A 19,085-nucleotide genomic window follows, 5' to 3' on the forward strand; every position below is an offset into this window, starting at 1 on the left:
CCAGGACCATTTCTCAATTACTACCCTTTAATGTCTTAAGAATCTGGAATTCAGGGAACAAAGCTTGAAAAAAAGTGTTCTGGAAGATAGTTTTCTCTAGAAAGGAAGAGTCATATTCACCATAAACTATGATAAGTTTTCTGTATTTAACCACCAAAAACAGTCTCTTTTCCTGAATGGAGAAATGTACATGCAAGCCCATGAAAAGTTTCTACTTGTCTCAAATTCATCAGTGTCTCATGGAGAAATAGGAGTAGTTTATGTATGTATGAAAAGCTCTCGACTCTAATACATTGAGAATATATTTTAAGAATTTTTTTTTTTTTTTAGGTTACCTTAGGGCTGTCAGTATAGTTCAATGGTGGAGTGCTTGCCAGGCATGCAGGAGGTCCTGGGTTCAAACCCCTGCACCACCCAAAAAAGGGAAGGGGAAAAAAAAAAAGCTTACCTTACATTTGAAAAAAAAGAGGGGATCCCTTACTAAACACTTAGTTAAGTTTTTTCCTTTCTATTTCATATTTTTTCCTTTTTCATGCTGGGAACAGACCCCTGAACGTTGCACATCTTGAGCAGCACCCCCAGCCTCAAAGCAATTTTTTTTTTTTAACATAAAGCTTTTAAAAACATCCAGTATTATGTAAGCAATCTAAAAATCTGGGCTGATTTCTAGTTATATAAATATTGCAAAAGTCGGGGCTGGGGATGTGGCTCAAGTGGTAGCACGCTTGCCTGGCATGCGTGCGGCCTGGGTTCAATCCTCAGCACTACATACAAACAAAGATGTTGTATCTGCCAATAACTAAAAAATAAAAAATATTAAAATTCTCTCTCTCTCTCTTAAAAAAAAAACTCTAAAAAAAATAAAAATAATATTGCAAAAGTAAAGAATTTGGAAAGTAATCTGTTTTTAAGAAAATTCTTCAACAGTATAGAATAAAAAAAATAATGTCTAAAGTTAGATTAGAACAGAACTAAGGTTTAGTTAACTCTGACAATTCCTTTAATGTATGCTGTTTTTGAAAATTGTAAATAGGTGGAACTTTCCTAAGTAAGCATTTTTGGTTTTTTTATCTGTACTTGCCTGTCATCTAACCAAATGGAGCTGGTATTAGCAGTGACCCATGGATCCATATCTTAGTGTTGGATAGACTCTCACCAGCTGCACGTGGTTCCAGATGGCCCTTTGTTTATCTTTGGTAGAGACTTGGGGGATTGGCAGAGTCAAGAGTAGAGGTGGGGGTGCTCAGTGGCAGAGCACTTGCCTGGCATGTGTGAAGCACTGGATTCGATCTTTAGCACCCTCATAAAAATAAAAAAAGGCATGCGGTCCATCCACAACTACCAAAAAAAAAAGAAGAAAGAAAAGAAAACAGAGAGTGTAGTGGTGTAAGCAAGGCCTCAGTGATAGGATTTGGTCCCAGCTCTGAATCTCCCCTGTCCAATGTATATAATATAATGGACTGAAATCCAGACTTTTGAGTGGGGAATTTATGATACACTGTTTAAAAATTAAAATTCTATAAGAATTTTATCTATAAATCCTATAGTTTCTTTTAACCAACTTTCCTATTTTTAATGGAGTGAAAGATAGTTGAAACCACAGTCCTTGACAGTTGGCCCATTTTGAGTTGATTCTAGCCATAGCTATACTCCTGGATTATTTGTTTGGTTTTTTGTTTGTTTGTTTTGGTCCTGGAACCCAGAACCTTGCACATGCCAGGCAAGTCCTCTAACACTGTGTTGCATCTCCAACCCCTAACCCTGGATTTTGTTCAGGTTTTTGTTTTGTTTTAGTTAATTTTTGCCAAAAAATAAATTAAAAAGAAAGAACTCAGCAATATGACTTTGGAGCAAAGTATAGAATGTAGAATTAATTTTTCCTAGGATAAATTATTGAAGTGGTGGATCAAAAGATTTTAAAATCTTTTTTTTACCAAATATTGTAAAAATTATCCTCTATCAGGTTTCTCTGTGAGTATGCATTTCCCCCTAAATTTTACAAAGCCTGAATGACATCATTAACACATAAAATAGGGTTAAGGTTGTAGCTGAGTGGTAGAGCACTTGTCTTAGCATGTGTGAGGCACTGCATTCAATTCTCAGCACCACATATAAAATAAATAAAAATAAAAAGGTCCATCAACAACTAAAAAATATTTTTTAAAAAGTCCACAAAAGCCCTATACAAGTATCAAAAATACGTAAAATCCATAAGAATTTATTAGCGTATACAATGTAACAACAAGTACTGCAAACTCAAATGCCTGAAGAGGCAGGTCAACCATTGTAGTGAATAAAGTGGGCCAGAGCAGAACTAAGGCAGACTGAGAACCTGTTTCTGGGTAAAAGGTTCAGTTGGAGCTCAGCCCCAGCCAATGACTGTCACATGACTTATCATTCAGCCTCTCTGAAAATGACAAACTTGAATTTTTATAGGGAAGTTCCCAACCTTTTTTTGTTTCTGAACATGACATCTTCCGTCTTAAGAAACTTGTTACGTGATCTGAGAATGTTGCTCATTGGTAGAGGTCTTGCCAAGCCCCAGGTTTGATCCCTAGCAAGCATAGAAAATTAAAACATAATAAAAGAACTTGTTACGAAGCCTTTTGTGGGGGGAGGTGGGGTGCCAGGGATTGAACACAGGGGCACTCCATAATTGAACTACATCCCCACCCATTTGAGTACCAATTCCTAGGCTAAGCATCATGTATCTTTGAAGTATGGTATCAAGAAAATTATCTTTCTCAGAACTGAAGTTTGGAGAGCTGCCCCTTCCCCCTGCCCATCGTGTGTTTTGACATGGACAGTGCTGGATCATATAGCCCAAATATAACTTGAGTTTCCAAAAATTCATAATTTTTATGTCTATCTGATCATTAGTTTGGGGGTTTTGTTTGTTTGTTTTGAGGTTTTGTTTTCTTTTTTGGTACTGGCAGTTGAACCTGGGATGCTTTACCACTGTGCCACATCTCCCCAGTCCTTTTTATTTTTTATTTTGAGGCAGGGTCTCACTCAGTTGCTGAGGCTAGCTTCAAACTTTTGATCCTCCTATCACAGCCTCCCGAGTCACTGGAATTTCAAGCATGTGCCACCATACCTGGCTGGTTGAGGATTCTAAAAACAAAAATATTCTCACTTTTTTTGTTATATACAAATTAGAATTTAAATTTGAAACAGTTGGATGTCCATATATGTGCACATACCCACAAAAAGTGAACCCCAATCTAAATGTATCCCTTATACAAAAATCAACTGTAACTGGGTCATAGATCTAAGTGTAAAATATAAAAATATATAAAACTTTTGGAAGAAAAAATTTATTTACCATGGGACCCACCATTACCTTTCCTAAGTTTTTGCCCTAGAGAAATAAAACTCTTGGGTGAGAGTTCTATGGATTGATTTTAAGGCCTTACACATATGAGGCAAGTGCTGTCTCTACCACTGAGTTAAATCCACAGCCTTTTTATTTATTTCAAGATTGGGTCTGGATAAATTGCTAAGGGCTGTCTTCAAATTTGAAATCCTTCTGCCTCAGCCTCCCAAGTATCTGGGATTGTAGGTACATGCCACTGTGTGTGAAATGTAACTTTTTTTCATACAAAACTTATTGAATCTATATTCATGATCAAAAAATGAAAATAACATAAATATTCTGTGACCAAATGGTTAAGTCATAGTATATTCATATAATGGAATACTGTTCAGCAATAAAAAAGGAATTAACCATTAATACCATATGACACCTTGGAAACATTATGTTAAGTGAAAGAAGCAAGCATTCTGCTTACCTACCATTTATATGACATTTTTTAAAAGATAAAACTGTAGGACAGAACAGAGCACTGGTTGTGAGTGGTTGAGAAGGCATAACTACAATGGGACCCATCCCAGAGAATTTTTTTGGAGTGATAGAATTGTTTTCTACCCTGACTGTGGAGGTAGGTGTACAAATAGAACTATCCAACCCAAAAGAGTTAATTTTATCATGTTAACTTACAACAAACTACAAGAGAATAAATAGTTGAGTGATACCATTAGCTTTTCCTTAAAGGGTGATTAAAAATAACAATTGTGGCTAACACTCTTGTCTAAAATTAGGTCTCAGCTTTATAAAAATTTTATTATATAAATTATTGAGAATTCAGAGCAAACATTTTGGGGGATCTTTTCCTTATTTTCAGTGTAACATTTCTGTTCACCTACTTTATGAACCAAATAATAGATGATGAACTTTTTTCACAAGATGTACTTTCTTAATTTTTTTTTTAAGAATCAGATGGGCGACTCAAATATCTCCAGCCCTGGGTTACAGCCAAGCACCCAACTCTCCAATCTGGGAAGCACTGAGACACTAGAAGAGACACTCTCCGGGTCACAAGATAAGGTTTGTACAGTTAAAGCCCTAGCTTTGTTTAGAGTAACAAAACAAAGAGAAACATTTTTTAAGGGTTGTGTTGCAGTGCAAGTTTGAGTTGTCATTTATCTGACCAAGTCTTATGTGTGATAACATAATGACAACCATCTAGGTAATTTCCTTAGTTCATATAATACTCTTTGATCTGGATTTTGCAGTAGCCTCCTGTCTGGTCTCTCGAATTTGTCCTTAATTCTACCTTCCCTATTCTTAGCCCAGCAGCCAGAGTAATACTGAGGAAACCTTAAGTGTATTCCTCTACTTAAAACCCTCCAATGATGTCCTGCCTCACTCAGTTAAAAGCCAAGGAGATGGCAATGGCCCACAAGGCCCTACATGATCTAACCTCTCTACCTATGGCATCAACTATACCTATACCCCTCTGCCTTACTCACTTGGCCTCCATGTCATTGGCTCTCTTGCGTTTTCTCAAGTGCTAGACATGCTCCTGTCTCAAGACAGGCCTTTATTCTGGTTGTCCCCTTGGCCTAGAGTACTTTCCTCCCAGGACTGTCTTGCTTTCTTTCCTCCTTTTGATCTCAAATGTCCTCATGTAGGTGAGGACTTCTCTACCTACCCTGTGTAAAACACCAGCCCTTCCCATTCCCCATCCTCCAGCTTGTTTTGCTTTCTCATTAAGTCTTCTAACTAGCTAACATGGTTTTTCTTCTTTATTTACTGTTTTTCTCTTGCTCACCAAAATATAAGCTCCATGAGGGCAGGTAGTTTTATCTGCCTTTTTCAATGCTATATGTATTCTTAAAATCTGATCTTGTGACTATTGAATTAATTAATTCTCTTTATAATTGATAGTCTAATAAAAAAACATATCAAGTAAAACCCATAATTTGGTTGATAAATAAAGCCTCCTTTATCCAGTCCACCTCCCAAATCCTCCATTTACATATTTTTGTGTGAATATAAATTTCTATTTCTCTGGGTGAAATGCTTAAGAGTCCAAACTTTCAGATCATTTGATGTTATGGTTTAGATCTGGAATGTCCTCCCAAAAGCTCAAGTGTTGAAAACATGGTCCTCAGTGCAGCAAGGTTCAGAGACTTTTGGGAAATTATTGGATTGTAACCTCATCAGTGGATTAATCCATTTAATGGATTCATAATTTGGTCTAGAGGCCAGGGTTGTAGCTCAGTGGTAGAGTGTTCAACAAGCACGTTGAGGCACTGGGTTTGATCCTCAGCACCACATTAAAAAAATAAATAAAATAAAGGTATTATGCCCACCTACAACTAAAAAATATATTTAAAAAAAATAAGAATTTGGACTACTGGGTGGTAATTTAAGGCATTTGGGGCATGGTTGTTGAAAGTAGGTCACTGAGGATGTGATTTTAGGGACTATTATTCTTCTTCAGCCCCTTCCTGTCTCTCTCTGCTTCCCAATTGCCATGAGATGAGCAGCTTTCCTCCACTATGCCCTTCAGCTCTGATATTTTTGCTTTTCAGTCATCTGAACATGATGGTTTTTTACTTTGAAACAGGGTCTCACTAAGTTGCTTAAGGCCTCACTGAATTGCTGAGTCTGGCCTTGAACCTGCAATCCTCCTGAAGTGACTTGGGAGGCTGAGGCAGGAGGATTGCAAGTTCAAGGCCAGCCTCAGCAATTTAGTTGAGCCTGTCTCAAAAAATAAAAAGGGCTGAGGGATGTGGCTCAGTGGTAAAGTGCTCCTGGATTCAACCCCCAGCACCCCCGAGAAAAAAGTTTAAAAACCTGCCAAACTGTTTTCCAGAGGCTGTACTATTTTACATTCCCATCAGCAATGTATCCATAACATTTTTAGGTATTAAGTAATTAATTTAAAGCAGATTTTGTATATTACATTCTCATACTACCAGGATTTAGGATGCTGGCAGTGAGACTTACATTAAGTATGGTTCTATTATAAAAATTTTATTATAAATTTAGTTTTTCTTAATGTATTTTTCAGAGCCAGATTTATAGATTTCCTTCCATTGTACTTTATCAGCCAACAGTGTGCATGGATCTGTCACTTCCCCTTTCCTTTTTCTTAACACTGCCAAACTCAAAGAGTTACTATGAAGAAATGGACCAGAAAAATTCTTTAAGAATTTTTTTTTCAATTTCATTGAAAAATGAAAAAGGAGTATGACAGGCCATAAAACGTTCAGTCTTTCAATAACAGCACCAGTGATGGATCTGCAAACATTGAGAATTCAAGTGGATATTCAGGGAAGTGTACTTTTTTTTTTTTTTTAAAGAGAAAGTGAGAGGCAGTGAGAGAGAGGGAGAGAGAGAGAGAGAGAATTTTAATATTTATTTTTTAGTTCTCGGCGGACACAACATCTTTGTTGGTATGTGGTGCTGAGGATCGAACCTGGGCCGCACGCATGCCAGGCGAGCGCGCTACCGCTTGAGCCACATCCCCAGCCCCAAGTGTACTTTCTAATGTAAATAGTGCTGATGTTGTTATTATTGCTTCAGTTCTTAACATACTTTTAAAATTCCATTTTTACTGGGTGCTGTGGTGGTTCATGCCTATAATCCCAAAGAGTTAGGAGGCTGAGGCAGAAGGATTGCAAGTTCAAGTCCTGTTTTCAGCAATTTGGTGAGACCCTGTCCCAAAGTAAAATGGGCTAGGGATGTAGCTCAGTGGTAGAACTCCCCTCAGTTAATCCCTAGTACTGCTAGATAAATAATAACAAAATAAAATTTCACTTTGGGGGTCAAATTCAAACAAACAAAAAAACATGATAAAATGTTGAGATTTGATTATCAGAAGCTGTTTGTTTGCCTAAAATTAACTCAAATCCATATCAGCCCCTTACACACAGGCATTACATTTATTTAGTAACAGTGCCATCTAGTGTTGAGGGATAAATTATACTATTCAAATTTAACAGTCTTTTCCATTTCATTTTCACAGCTCAGTTGTTAATTCCATTTCATTTTCACAGTTCACTTATTAAAACTCCCTTGAGACTACTTCTGCTTAGTTTGTTGTTTTTTGCTTTGTGGTCAAGCCTGAGGTATATTTCACCAAGAGGTTTCTCTGTTTTTTTGGTACGAGGGATTTAACCCAGAGGTGCTTAACCACTGAGACACACCCCTTTATATTTTTTTTTTATTTGAGACACGGACTCACTAAATTGCTTACAGCTTCACTGAGTTGCTTCAAATTTGCAGTCCTCCTGCTTTAGCCTCCCAGGCCTCTGGGATTGCAGGTATGTACCACCATGCCTGGCAATTTCTGTTTTTTAATGGTTTAATAGTGTATTATATTTAAACTAATAGTAGTGTTCATTTTTACATAATCATGCATGCAGGAATAGTTTGCTCCATTTTAGTCTTCAGTGCTTCCTTTTTCCCACCACTACTTCCTCTATTTTACTGATCTTCTACTTACTGTCTTTTTTTAATTGGAGTGCTTTATAAATATACTTAAAGGTGGCTTCAGTGATATATGTGTACATAGTATAATTTTGTCAGTTTAATTCCATAATTCCTCCCTTTGCCCATTCTTCTTGTCTCCCCCTTAACTGCCTTCTTTCACTCCACTGATCTCCCCACTGTTTTCATGGGATCTGCCCAGCCCCCATTTTTATCTAGCTTTCTGCATAAGAAAAAAAAGATTGACCCTTGATTTGGGGGGTCTGGCTTATTTCTCTTAGCATGATGTTTTCCAGTTCTGACTGTTCACTAGCAGATGCCATAATTTTATTCTTTATGTCTGATCAAAACTTACCTGTGTATATATACCACATTGTCTTTTTCAATTCATCTGTTGACAAGTATCTGGGCTGGTTCTATATCCTGACTATTGTGAATATACTGCTATAAACATTGGTGTGCCTATATCACTACACAGTATGCTGATTTTAGTTCTTTTGGATAAACATTGAGAAGTGGGATAGCTGGGTCATATGGTGGTTCTATTCCTAGTCTTTGAAGAGATCATACTGCTTTCCAAAGTGGATATGCTATTTTGCAGTTCCACTAACAATATATGAGCATACCTCTTCCCCCACATCCTTGTCAGTATTTATTATTATTGGCATTCTTGAGGATTGCCATTCTAACTGTAGTGAGATGAAATCTCAATGTAGTTTTGATTTGCATTTTCCTGGTTGCCAGGATTTCAAACATTTTTCCTATATTTGTTTGCCATTTGTATTTCTTCTATTGAGAAATATCTGTTTAGTTCTTTTGCCCATTTATTGATTGGATTATTTGGGTTTGGGTGTGTTGGATTCTTTGAGTTCTTTATATATTCTGAATATTAATCCCCTATTGGAGGAGTAGCTGACAGAGTTTCTCCCATTCTGTACACTTTCTTCACACTCTTTGTTTCCTTTGTTGTGAAGAAAGAAGCTTTTTAATTTGATTTTTAATTTGATGCCTTCTCACTTATTGATTTTATTTCTTGAGCTTTAGGAGTCTTATTAAGGAAGTCAGTGCCTGTGCCAGTATATTGGAGTGTTGACCCTATTTATTCTTCTAGTAGTTGCAAAGGTTCTGGTCTAATTCCTGGATCCACTTTGATCCACTTTTATTTGACTTTTGTGCAGGGTGAGAGGTATAGGAATCTAGTTTCATTCTTCCACATATGGATATCCAGTTTTCCCAGTACCATTTGTTGAAAAGGCCAACATATTTTGATACCTTTTGTCAAGTATCAGATGCATGTCCTGTTGTTTGATCTCTTCCTTTCATATAACAAAAATATTTCTTTCCTGAAAAAGACCCTAAAGTTTCTTCAGAATAGTCCCAGGGTGTGCTGTTTTTCAGAGTAGGTAAATCCAGATGTTGGTTTGTGCATATAATACACAATGTAATGGTTACTATCCACATAATCTGTGTTAATAAATAAGAATTAGTATTGGTTTTCAGTGCTTTTTTTTTGCCAAGCAATTTTGGCTCATTTTTTTCCTTTTTGTGTGCATGTGTGGTACTATGGATTAAACCCAGGGATGCCATAGAAACAGAAAGTAGAGCAGAGGTTGCCAGAGTCTGAGGAGCATTGAAGAGGAAAGATGAGAAGTTACTATTTAATGGTTACAGGCAACTGTGTCCACCTGTAATCCCAGCTACTCCAAAGACTGTGGCAGAAGGATTGCAAACTTGAGTCCATCTTGGGCAATTTAGTGAGACCTTGTCTCAAGATAAAATAAAAGGTGCTTAAAAATCTACCTCATCGATAAGAGCACTTGTCTAGTGTGCACAAGTCCCTGAATTCATCCACAGCACCACAATAAAAAGGAGAGGTAGAATTTTGGGGAGGATGAAAGAAAAGTTCTAGGAGTAGTGGTGATGTTTACACAATATTATAAATATACCAAATGCCACTTTGGTCTTTTACCACTTATTTTTTTCCCTTTGAGTTGGGATCTCGCTATATTGCCCAGACTTATCTTGGACTCTTGGGCTGAAGTGGTCCTCCTGCCTCATTGTACCTAGTAACTGAGATTACAGGCATGTGCCACAATTTTTTTGGGGGGGTGGGGGGGGTTGGGCGCATTATCTCTGTGCTGTCAGTTGACATTTATGATGCCAGGGATGCAAAGTGAATAAGTCATGGTGCTCAGCATGGGAAATGGAATGATTATATGGCCTGGACAAAAAAGTCTATCCAATAGGGGAATTCATTGTCTACTTTGTCTTTCATTGAGTGGGTTAGAAATGTTGCCATGGAAGTTTAAACAGCTGTGTTCTTGATTCTTTGCATCAGGGAATAACAGGGTGGTTTATAATAGCATAGTGTTGGTATCCCATCAAGTGATTGTGGTTTTTTGCATTGTGAGATTGTGACATTCCAGAAGGATATGTTGAATTTTTAATATACAAACATTTTTCAGGTTCCCTTATAAAGTATACAGGTTTTTCATGATTACTCTTAAGACTCTATTGACCTAGGGATTTTGCTCAGTGATAGAGCACTTGCTCCATACACATACACCCAAAAAAAAAAAAGTCTGTATGATATTTATGACAATAATATGTCAATTTCAATTTATTAAATATTTGTGGGCACCTGACATTGTATGATAATTTAATTTTCACAATTCTATGAGATAATTGCCACAGTTGTCCCCATTTTGCAGATGAAGAACTAAATAAAGATTATATAATTTTCGTTAGTGCCTGAAAAATGAACCTACTTATCTTTGATTTGATACCCTAAGTTCTGTACTTTTTTGGGAAGTACAAATATGAGCCATTTGTGGTGGCATACACCTGTAGTCCTAGTGGCTCCAGAGGCTGATGCAGGAAAATTGAAAGTTCAAAGCCAGCTTCAGCAACTTAGCAAGGCCCTAAACAATTTAGTAAGACCCTATCTCAAAATAAAAAGGACTAGGGACATGGATCAGTGGTTAAGTGCCCCTGCTTCAATCCCTGGTTGGGAGGGGGGGGGGAGTAATATCAGGAGCCATTCTGGACAGTAGCTATACACATACCTGTAAGTCCTGAGCAAAGGGGTACTGAACAGTTACTGCATCCCTTGGATAATGAGGTCTGGCTCCAGGAGTGAGTGTCACCTGGTGGAGTTGAGTTACCCTCACCTATTCCTTTGTAATCTTACCCCTTTGCCCTTTTTGGGATAGAATGTTCCATGGAACCTCCCCTCCTGTGTCTCGCTTTCCACAGACCCCTAAGGTCACAGAGCCGTCCCCAGATTTTGAAAAGGTATTTCTATGTGTTTGCATGCTTTCTTCACCATTTTCTTAAGTTATTGGAATAGTCAGATTTTGTGAACCCAGTATTAGGTTGCCAGCTCTGATAGATGGTGATAAAGTAGTAGTAAAAATATGAGGGAGTTGAACTATATAAAATCATTAGCTTTTTTTTTTTTTTTTTTTTTTACATCCAGTTTATAATTAGATGTTAGTGCTGCTATATATTTGATGTGAGATTCCAAATCTGGAAAATTCTTTAAAGGGGCTGGGGATGTGGCTCAAGCGGTAGCGCGCTCGCCTTGCATGCGTGCGGCCCGGGTTCGGTCCTCAGCACAACATACCAACAAAGATGTTGTGTCCGCCGAGAACTAAAAAAAATAAATATTAAAAATTCTCTCTCTCTCTCTCTCTCTCCTCTCTCACTCTCTCTTTAAAAAAAAAAAAAGAAAGAAAGAAAATTCTTTAAAGTGCTAGAGAGTGTTGTGACAGAGAGTCTTATTAGTGGGGTCCTGAATTTGTCATTTAAGACTTTCTCCACTTAAACAAAGCCTCTTGTCACATCAGCTTGCCAAGACATATTGTTAGCTTTTTAATATTAATAGAATTATCTTTAATGAATATTTCCTAAAATAGAGTAGTTTACATGAAGCTATGATTTTTACAATTGGAGGAGCTTCTGCCTCTTGCTCCACAACACTTATTCCACATCCTGCTCAGACCTGCCCTGCTACCTCTCACCCAACAGATGACATTGTCCTCACATCAAGGAGAAAATACAAAGTGACATTCCCTTAACATTCCCTTCCCTTTTTTGTCTCACATGCAAACTCCTCTGTATCCTCAGTTCCATGTCCTGGTCCTCTTGCCCTTGACACAGGGGATCTCACCCTCACCCCATCATACACCAGGAGAAGGTGGTGAAAGAGTATTTTTGAGCCTCTACTGTATACTTTTCGTATCTGTGGTATGGGTGGTGCTGCTTAACAGTAAGCCCAAGAGGAAGGAAAGTAATGATCAGGGAATAAATGAGAAAGACAGCCTCTGCCTTGGAGGAACTTACTTTCTACTGTTGTTATGAGTGCTAACACTAAAGGAGCACTTCTTATGTGCTGGGTTCCCTACATCTCCATGTCCCATCTCAGCCTTCCTTACTTTATAAGGGAGTTGAGACTCAGAGAGAAGAGTGAGTGACTCCCCAGGCTACACAGCTGGGAGGACATAGAGCCTGGCAGTGGCAGTGCTGCTTGGCTGCCTCTTGGTAGTTGGCAGGGCCCTGAGGCTTTGTCCCTATAGTCTCCTGAGGGAATGCATGTGCTTTCTGGACTTGGATAGCCATTTTCATTTTTTAATAACTTCCAGATCAGTACCTCTAGTTTCCAGATGATGCATAAAGGCCTCAGATGTATTCAGAATTCACCTCAGCTTTTCCTCCCTCTACCTGGGGGACTTTTCTGGACTTTTCTTACACGCAGTACCAAGATACCAGGGTGTCTTCTTGCCTCCTCTTCAGCCACTGGTTCCTTCCATTTAGACTCCTTCGTCTTCATCATCTTCTCTGCCAGGACCTTAGTCCGGCTCTCTTCAGTCTCACTCTTCCAGTTTTTCCTTTATATGGCCTTCGTCATGTACATCCTATCATATAGCTGAGTGGCTCATTCCATTGCTCTGTGGGTAAAGTCCAGATCCCCATTGTGTCTCAGACACTGTGCAGCCCAAGTAGTGCTTTTTTCTCCCCTCCCCATGTGGCCAGTTGTGCTTACCTGTTTTCCCTACCTTAGAGTCACAGCACAGTGCCTGGCACCTGCTAAACTCATCAATTATCAGATGGCAACATTTGCCTGGAAAAACTGATTTTGTTTCCAGTAGAAATAAGATCATACCATAGTGCTATGATACCTTAAATATCATCCTGTGTGCGAAGTAACATATACTGTGTGTGTATATACTGAGTACTATGATACTTCAAATGCAATATATTTCTGGGCCTTCCAGGCTTTCTGAAACCCTGAAAATCATGTGTATTTGTGGATTAAATTTTCAATATAAGCGTACATATATATGTATAAACATAAAAAACTAAGTGCTTCACATATTTTAGGAGTAAAACTATAAATTGAAGCTGCTTGTGTTTTCCAAGGATTTAGATGTGTCTCCCTCTAGAATATAAATATGTTCTATGGAACTCCCTGCTTTACATGCCTTTGTCAAAGGAGGACCTGGCACCCTGTGAGTACTCAGGAAACAAAAGTTAAAGGACAGATATGGCCATACTGCTTGAAGGTACAGGAAAGCTCACCAATGGCATGCATAAGTATTTTTCCTTTGAATAGTTGCAGTTGTATTATTAGTTAATCCAGTTTACTGAAATATATGTAAATGTTAAACTTTCAAGATTTAAGTACTTTGCTTTTTCTTACGGATTGTGTGATTTGGGAATAGATAGGAGGAAAGACCTGCAATTAAATAATTAAGTTTATTTTCTAGTATTTGGGACCCTGTCCCTAAGATGTAGTGCTAACTTTCTGTGCAGAACAGTAAAAATTAATCACTTGATCAGCATTTGTTCACTCTGTCCTCTCTGATATCATTTTCCTGTGTTACTAATATGGAGCAATTTGGTACAGTTAGCACAGTTAGCTTTGTAATGAGGTAACTGAGGTAATTGCCCTTTCACCTTATATCCATCTGCCAAAAAAATAAAAGATAATTTGAACCCAAGAGTACTTTGCCATTGAGCTACATCCACAACCCTTTCTATTTTTTGAGAGTCTTACTAAATTGCCCAGGCTGGCTTCAAACTTGCAAAACACCTTCAGTCTGTTCCAGTCCTTATTTTCAGAATCCGTCTGTCCTTGTTTCTGCAAATTATTTTGGTAGCTAGAAAAGAAATTCACTTAATACTGATTTCCAAAAGTTTCTTTTGTTGAGTGATTTCATTTGTTTTTTTTATAGTCTGCTCCAACTGGACACAAACATCTGACAGTGGAAGAGTTATTTGGAACTTCTTTGCCAAAGGAACAGCCAGCAGTTGTGGGTCTGGATCCAGAAGAAGTGGAGAAGCTGCCAGGAGATACCTCCCAGAAAGAGCCCAGCTCGTTCCTACCGTGTTCTTTTGAACAACCAGGAGGAACTCCTCAGTTGGAAAACCTGGGTGTCCATGCAACCACCCATCACGCAGTCCAACCTGAAGTCACCACTCCGGTGCTAATTACTCCTGCCTCCATCACACAGTCCAGTGAAAAGCATGCCCCGAGCTACACGATCCCCTTAAGCCCTGTTCTCAGTCCTACTCTGCCAGCTGAAGCTCCTACTGCACAGGTTCCCCCCAGCTTACCTCGAAACAGCACCATGATGCAGGCAGTGAAGACCACGCCTAGACAGAGGTCTCCACTCCTGCATCAGCCAGTCCCTGAGCTAAGCCACACCAGTCTCATTGCCAGCCAGAGCCCCTTCAGAGCCCCACTAAGCATAACGAACACAACTGGCACAGCCCTCCCAAGCGTCGATCTTCTCCAGAAACTCAGGTTGACTTCACAGCATGACCAAATACAGACACAGCCACTTGGGAAAGGTGCAGTAGCACCCAGTTTTCCTGCAGCATCTGGCCAGCTAGCCACACCTGAGAGCTTCATAGAGCCTCCCTCTAAGACAGCAGCAGCAAGAGCAGCAGCCTCAGCCTCCTTGAGCAACATGGTGCTTGCTCCCCTTCAGGTAGTTGCAGGAGCACTGGGGCATTTGGGGATATTCATTGGATGAGATGAAACTACAAAGGCCTTGGGTTGTTTTTTGGCTTTGGGTTTTTTTTGTTGTTTGTTTGTTTTTGTTTGTTTTTAATATTTATTTTTTAGTTTTAGGTGGACATAATATCTTTATTTTACATTTATGTGGTGCTGAGAATCGAACCCAGTGCCTCTTGCATGCTAGGCGAGTACTCTACCATTGAGCTACAATCCCGGCCCTGTTTTTGTTTTAAGTTGTAGTCAAGACACAATACCTTTATTTTATTTATTTACTTTTATGTGGTGCTGAGGATTGAATCCAGCGCCTCGCACATGCTAGGCCAGAGCTCTCCCGATGAGCCACAACCCCAACCCCAGCCCACATTTTTTCCATTGGTTTTTTGTTGTTATTGTTGGTTTTTTGTTTTGGTGGTTTTTTTTGTTTGTTTGGGGTTTTTTTTTGGCGGGGGGGTTCCAGGGATTGAACCCAGGGCACTGGACCACTGAGCCACATCCCCAACCCTATTTTGTATTTTGTTTAGAGATAGGGTCTCACTAAGTTGCTTAGGGTCTTACCTCGCTGTTGCTGAGGCTGGCTGTGAACTCATGATCCTCCTGTCTCAGCCTCCTGAGCTGCTGGGATTACAGTTGTGCGCCACCATGCCCGGCTTATTTATTTATTTTTGGTACCAGGGATCAAACCCAGGACTTCACATGTGCTAGGCAAGAGCTCTATCATTGAACCACTCCCTCAACCCCCACCTGTTCAAATTTAAATAACCCCATTAAGAAGCATCAGTGATGGCCCATGCCTGTAATCCTACCTGCTGGGGAGGCTGAGTCAGGAGGGTCACAAGTTTCATGCCAGCCTCATCAACTCACTTAGATCATCTTAATGTAAAAGGGCTTGTGATGTGGCTCAATGGTAGAGCGCATGCCTAGCACCAACAGCGGGCAAAAAAGAGGCATCAGATTGCCAGTCTGTCTTATCTCTGATGCTTATCAGTAGAAATAGATCTGGGCTGTCTTCCACTCTTTTTTTTTTTTGCCCAGTTAGACACAATACCTTTATTTTATTTTATTTTATTTTATTTTATTTTATTGTAGTTGTAGATGGACAGCATGACTTTATTTTATTTGGTTTATTTTTATGTGGTGCTAAGGATCTAACCCAGTGCCTCATATATGCTAGGCAAGCGCTCTGCCACTGAGCTACAGTCCCAGTCCATGTCCTCAGCTCTTTTAAGATACAGATTGCAGCTTTTCTTGAGAGTCACCTTAAAGGCTCTTTTTTTTTTTTTTTTTTTTTTTTTTTGAGAGAGAGAGAGAGAATTTTAATATTTTATTTTTTAGTTATTGGCGGACACAACATCTTTGTTTGTATGTGGTGCTGAGGATCGAACCCGGGCCCCACGCATGCCAGGCGAGCGCACCACCGCTGAGCCACATCTCCAGCCCCTTAAAGGCTCTTTTTGCATCCCCCTTTTCTCAGGGGAAATGAAGAGGGCAGTTCATCTGAACGTCTCCTTGTGGAGTCGAGCCACTGGTTGCATTGTCACAGGATGCTGTTAGCCTCTTCCCTCAGTAGTTTAGGATCTGGTTAATGTCTGGACTGTTCCTTATTGCTAACCGAGATTTTCCACCAGTAACTAAGAAATCTTCTTAATTGAAACTTACTATATCTGTTCATCTTTTTTTATTAAACATTTCAGTCTATGCAGCAAAACCAGGAACCTGAACTGTTTGCCCAGCCTAAGGTGTTATCCAGTGCCATCCCGGTAAGGACTCCCTTTTTTGAGTATTTTTAAGTTTGCTGACTGAGCTGAAATATCACCTTATTGAAAAGTCTTAGCTTTCAAGCCCAGACCTCTCTTAGATGCCTCCTTCCAGGCTGGGCTGCTTGCCCTCCAGGCAGAGTTCATTACTGCAGCCTCTGTGCGCCTCACATCCTCTCATCATCATGCATGTCTCCCCTGACTGTCCAGGGGCAGGCTCAACCACAGTGTTTGTTGTTTGTGAGTGGGTGACTGATGAGAATTTGTCAGCCTGGCTTCTTTTTTTCTTTCTTTCTTTCTTTCTTTTTTGTTTGTTTGTTTGTTTGTTTGTTTGTTTGGACCAGGGATTGAACCCAGGAGCACTTAACCACATCCCTAGCCCCCATAAGTTGCTTAGGCTGGCCATGATTGCAGGCATGCACCACCATGCCCAGCTAACCTGGTTTCTAGAATTAGGGAATATTCATTGCCCAGGAAGAGCTATGATGTCCCAGCGGGTAGAGCCACTATCCTGCCACAATCTTCTCCTATCCCATTGCTCTGATGATGAAGCCTCCCAGACTTGCCTGGCCTTCTTTTTTTCATTTTCTTTCGTATCATGTTTTCATTTGCCTTTATGCTTGTTCACCTCTCCTTGAGTCTCAGAATGTAAAGCCAGCTTCTGTTTTACATTCTGGGTAACTTGTTGTATTCTGTGGTGATCAGCAGGAGCTGTCAGCTTGGTTTTATTACCAGAAAACAAGCTCAGTGGCTCAGATACCAGAAACTGCAGCCTGAAAACTCTAGCAGGCTCTTGGCTATTTGTAGATGAGGTGAATAAAAGAGTAAGAGAAGAACTATGAGTGTAGCTCATGGTGTAACATGTGCTCCCTGGGTCCAGTCCCTAGCATCCAGAAAGGGACATTGGGCAAAAAAAATGAAGATCTCGGGCTGAGGATGTGGCTCAAGCGGTAGCGCGCTCGCCTGGCGTGCGTGCGGCCCGGGTTCGATCCTCAGCACCACATACCAACAAAGATGTTGTGTCCATCGAGAACTAAGAAAAAATAAATAAATGTTAAAATTCTCTCTCTCTCTGTGTCCCCCTCTCTCTCACTCTCTCTTTAAAAAAAAAAAAATGAAGATCTCTATTGATTGTATCAAATGTGAGAATTATTTAAAATAATCATCATTGGTTTGGTATATTCTGATGCCAGCTATAATTAGAAGCACATTTAAGCACATTTAAAAATGGAGGAAGAAGATAGAGATTAAGTTCATTTCTAGAAATTTTCATCTTTATATAATTAAGTTGGGGTTTTTGTGTTTTAGACTTCTTTTAAGTTTGTTTATTATAATTATCAAAATACATAATATTTTCTCACCCTAAAAAGTCCCTTGCCTTTGTCTAGTCATTTTTTCAATTCCACCCCCAAAGAAATTTTATTTAGAGTTTTATCATAGGATTGTTTGTACTCTGTATGACATATGTTTATTTCTAATAATCACCTTCTATAATGGTTGAACTTAGCTTCCCTTCATGACTCCAGGGCACTCCTTTATATATGGGCTTTTCATACTTTAGCTAACAGAAATTACCTAAACAGGTACCAAATGTTCAAATTTCTCTAGTGAATGTTTACCTGAAACCAAAACAGTGTTAGAAGCCTAGAGATGAAATTCAGTGGTCAAGCGCTTGCATAACATGTGCAAGGCCCTTGAGTTCAATTTTTAGCACCACAAAAAAAAAAAAAAAAAAACTGTTTGATTCTTCTTTGTGCTCCAGATCATTTTCATATTATACTAATGGCTGTTATCAGATGTCCTCTACTCTGAGCCTGGCTGCTGGCTTCTATACTTGGTGCAAAATGACCGTTGTTTCTCTTCAGGTTGCAGGCCCTCCACTGGTTACTGCAACAACCACAGCAGTATCTTCAGTCCTGTTGTCCCCAAGTGTTTTCCAGCAGACAGTTCCAAGGTCCACAGACCTAGAGAGGAAAGCAAGTTCCCCTTCACCCCTTACTGTTGGAACACCAGAAAATCAGAGAAAGCCTTCCATTATCCTCAGCAAGTCTCAGCTCCAGGATACATTGATACATCTCATAAAGGTATGTAGTAGGATATCAACGGAATCTTTGATTGTTTTTTTCTTTAATAGAAGAAAACAGATTTTGTATGTTCTCATAAGTACAAAAGACTAGGTTGGAGTAAATTCGTCTTCCTAAGCATGTATTCCTGGCAGAATAGTAACTGTGTAAACTCTTAAGATATTAGTCATGATGATCTCTGGGAGAGATTATTTGGGTAATTAACAATTAGTTATAGGGCTGGGGATGTGGCTCAAGCGGTAGCGTGCTTGCCTGGCATGCGAGTGGCCCGGGTTCAATCCTCAGCACCACATACAAACAAAGATGTTGTGTCTGCCGAAAACTAAAAAATAAATATTAAAATTCTCTCTCTCTCTGTGTCTATCTCTCTCTCTCTTTAAAAAAAAATAATAATAATAATTAGTTATAGCATTCACTGCTACAGTTTTTTCCTAAGCTGT

At 39.3% G+C, this 19,085-nt stretch overlaps 1 protein-coding gene across 3 annotated transcripts in view; it reads left to right on the forward strand.

Moving 5' to 3' along the window:
* Positions 1–19,085, forward strand: part of Dcp1a (decapping mRNA 1A) — a 55,528-nt gene that overhangs the window by 32,099 nt on the left and 4,344 nt on the right. For 2 of the 3 annotated variants that reach the window (XM_005317209.4, XM_040289749.2), the window contains 4 exons: positions 4,274–4,387; positions 14,020–14,778; positions 16,499–16,564; positions 18,427–18,645. In XM_005317209.4, the coding sequence (XP_005317266.1) occupies positions 4,274–4,387; positions 14,020–14,778; positions 16,499–16,564; positions 18,427–18,645 (1,158 nt within the window). The remainder of the gene's footprint in view (positions 1–4,273; positions 4,388–14,019; positions 14,779–16,498; positions 16,565–18,426; positions 18,646–19,085) is intronic. The other variant, XM_021731134.3, reaches the window with a different exon arrangement.

The sequence above is a fragment of the Ictidomys tridecemlineatus genome, chromosome 2 (assembly GCF_052094955.1).
Source record: "Ictidomys tridecemlineatus isolate mIctTri1 chromosome 2, mIctTri1.hap1, whole genome shotgun sequence".
Lineage (NCBI taxonomy): Eukaryota > Metazoa > Chordata > Mammalia > Rodentia > Sciuridae > Ictidomys > Ictidomys tridecemlineatus.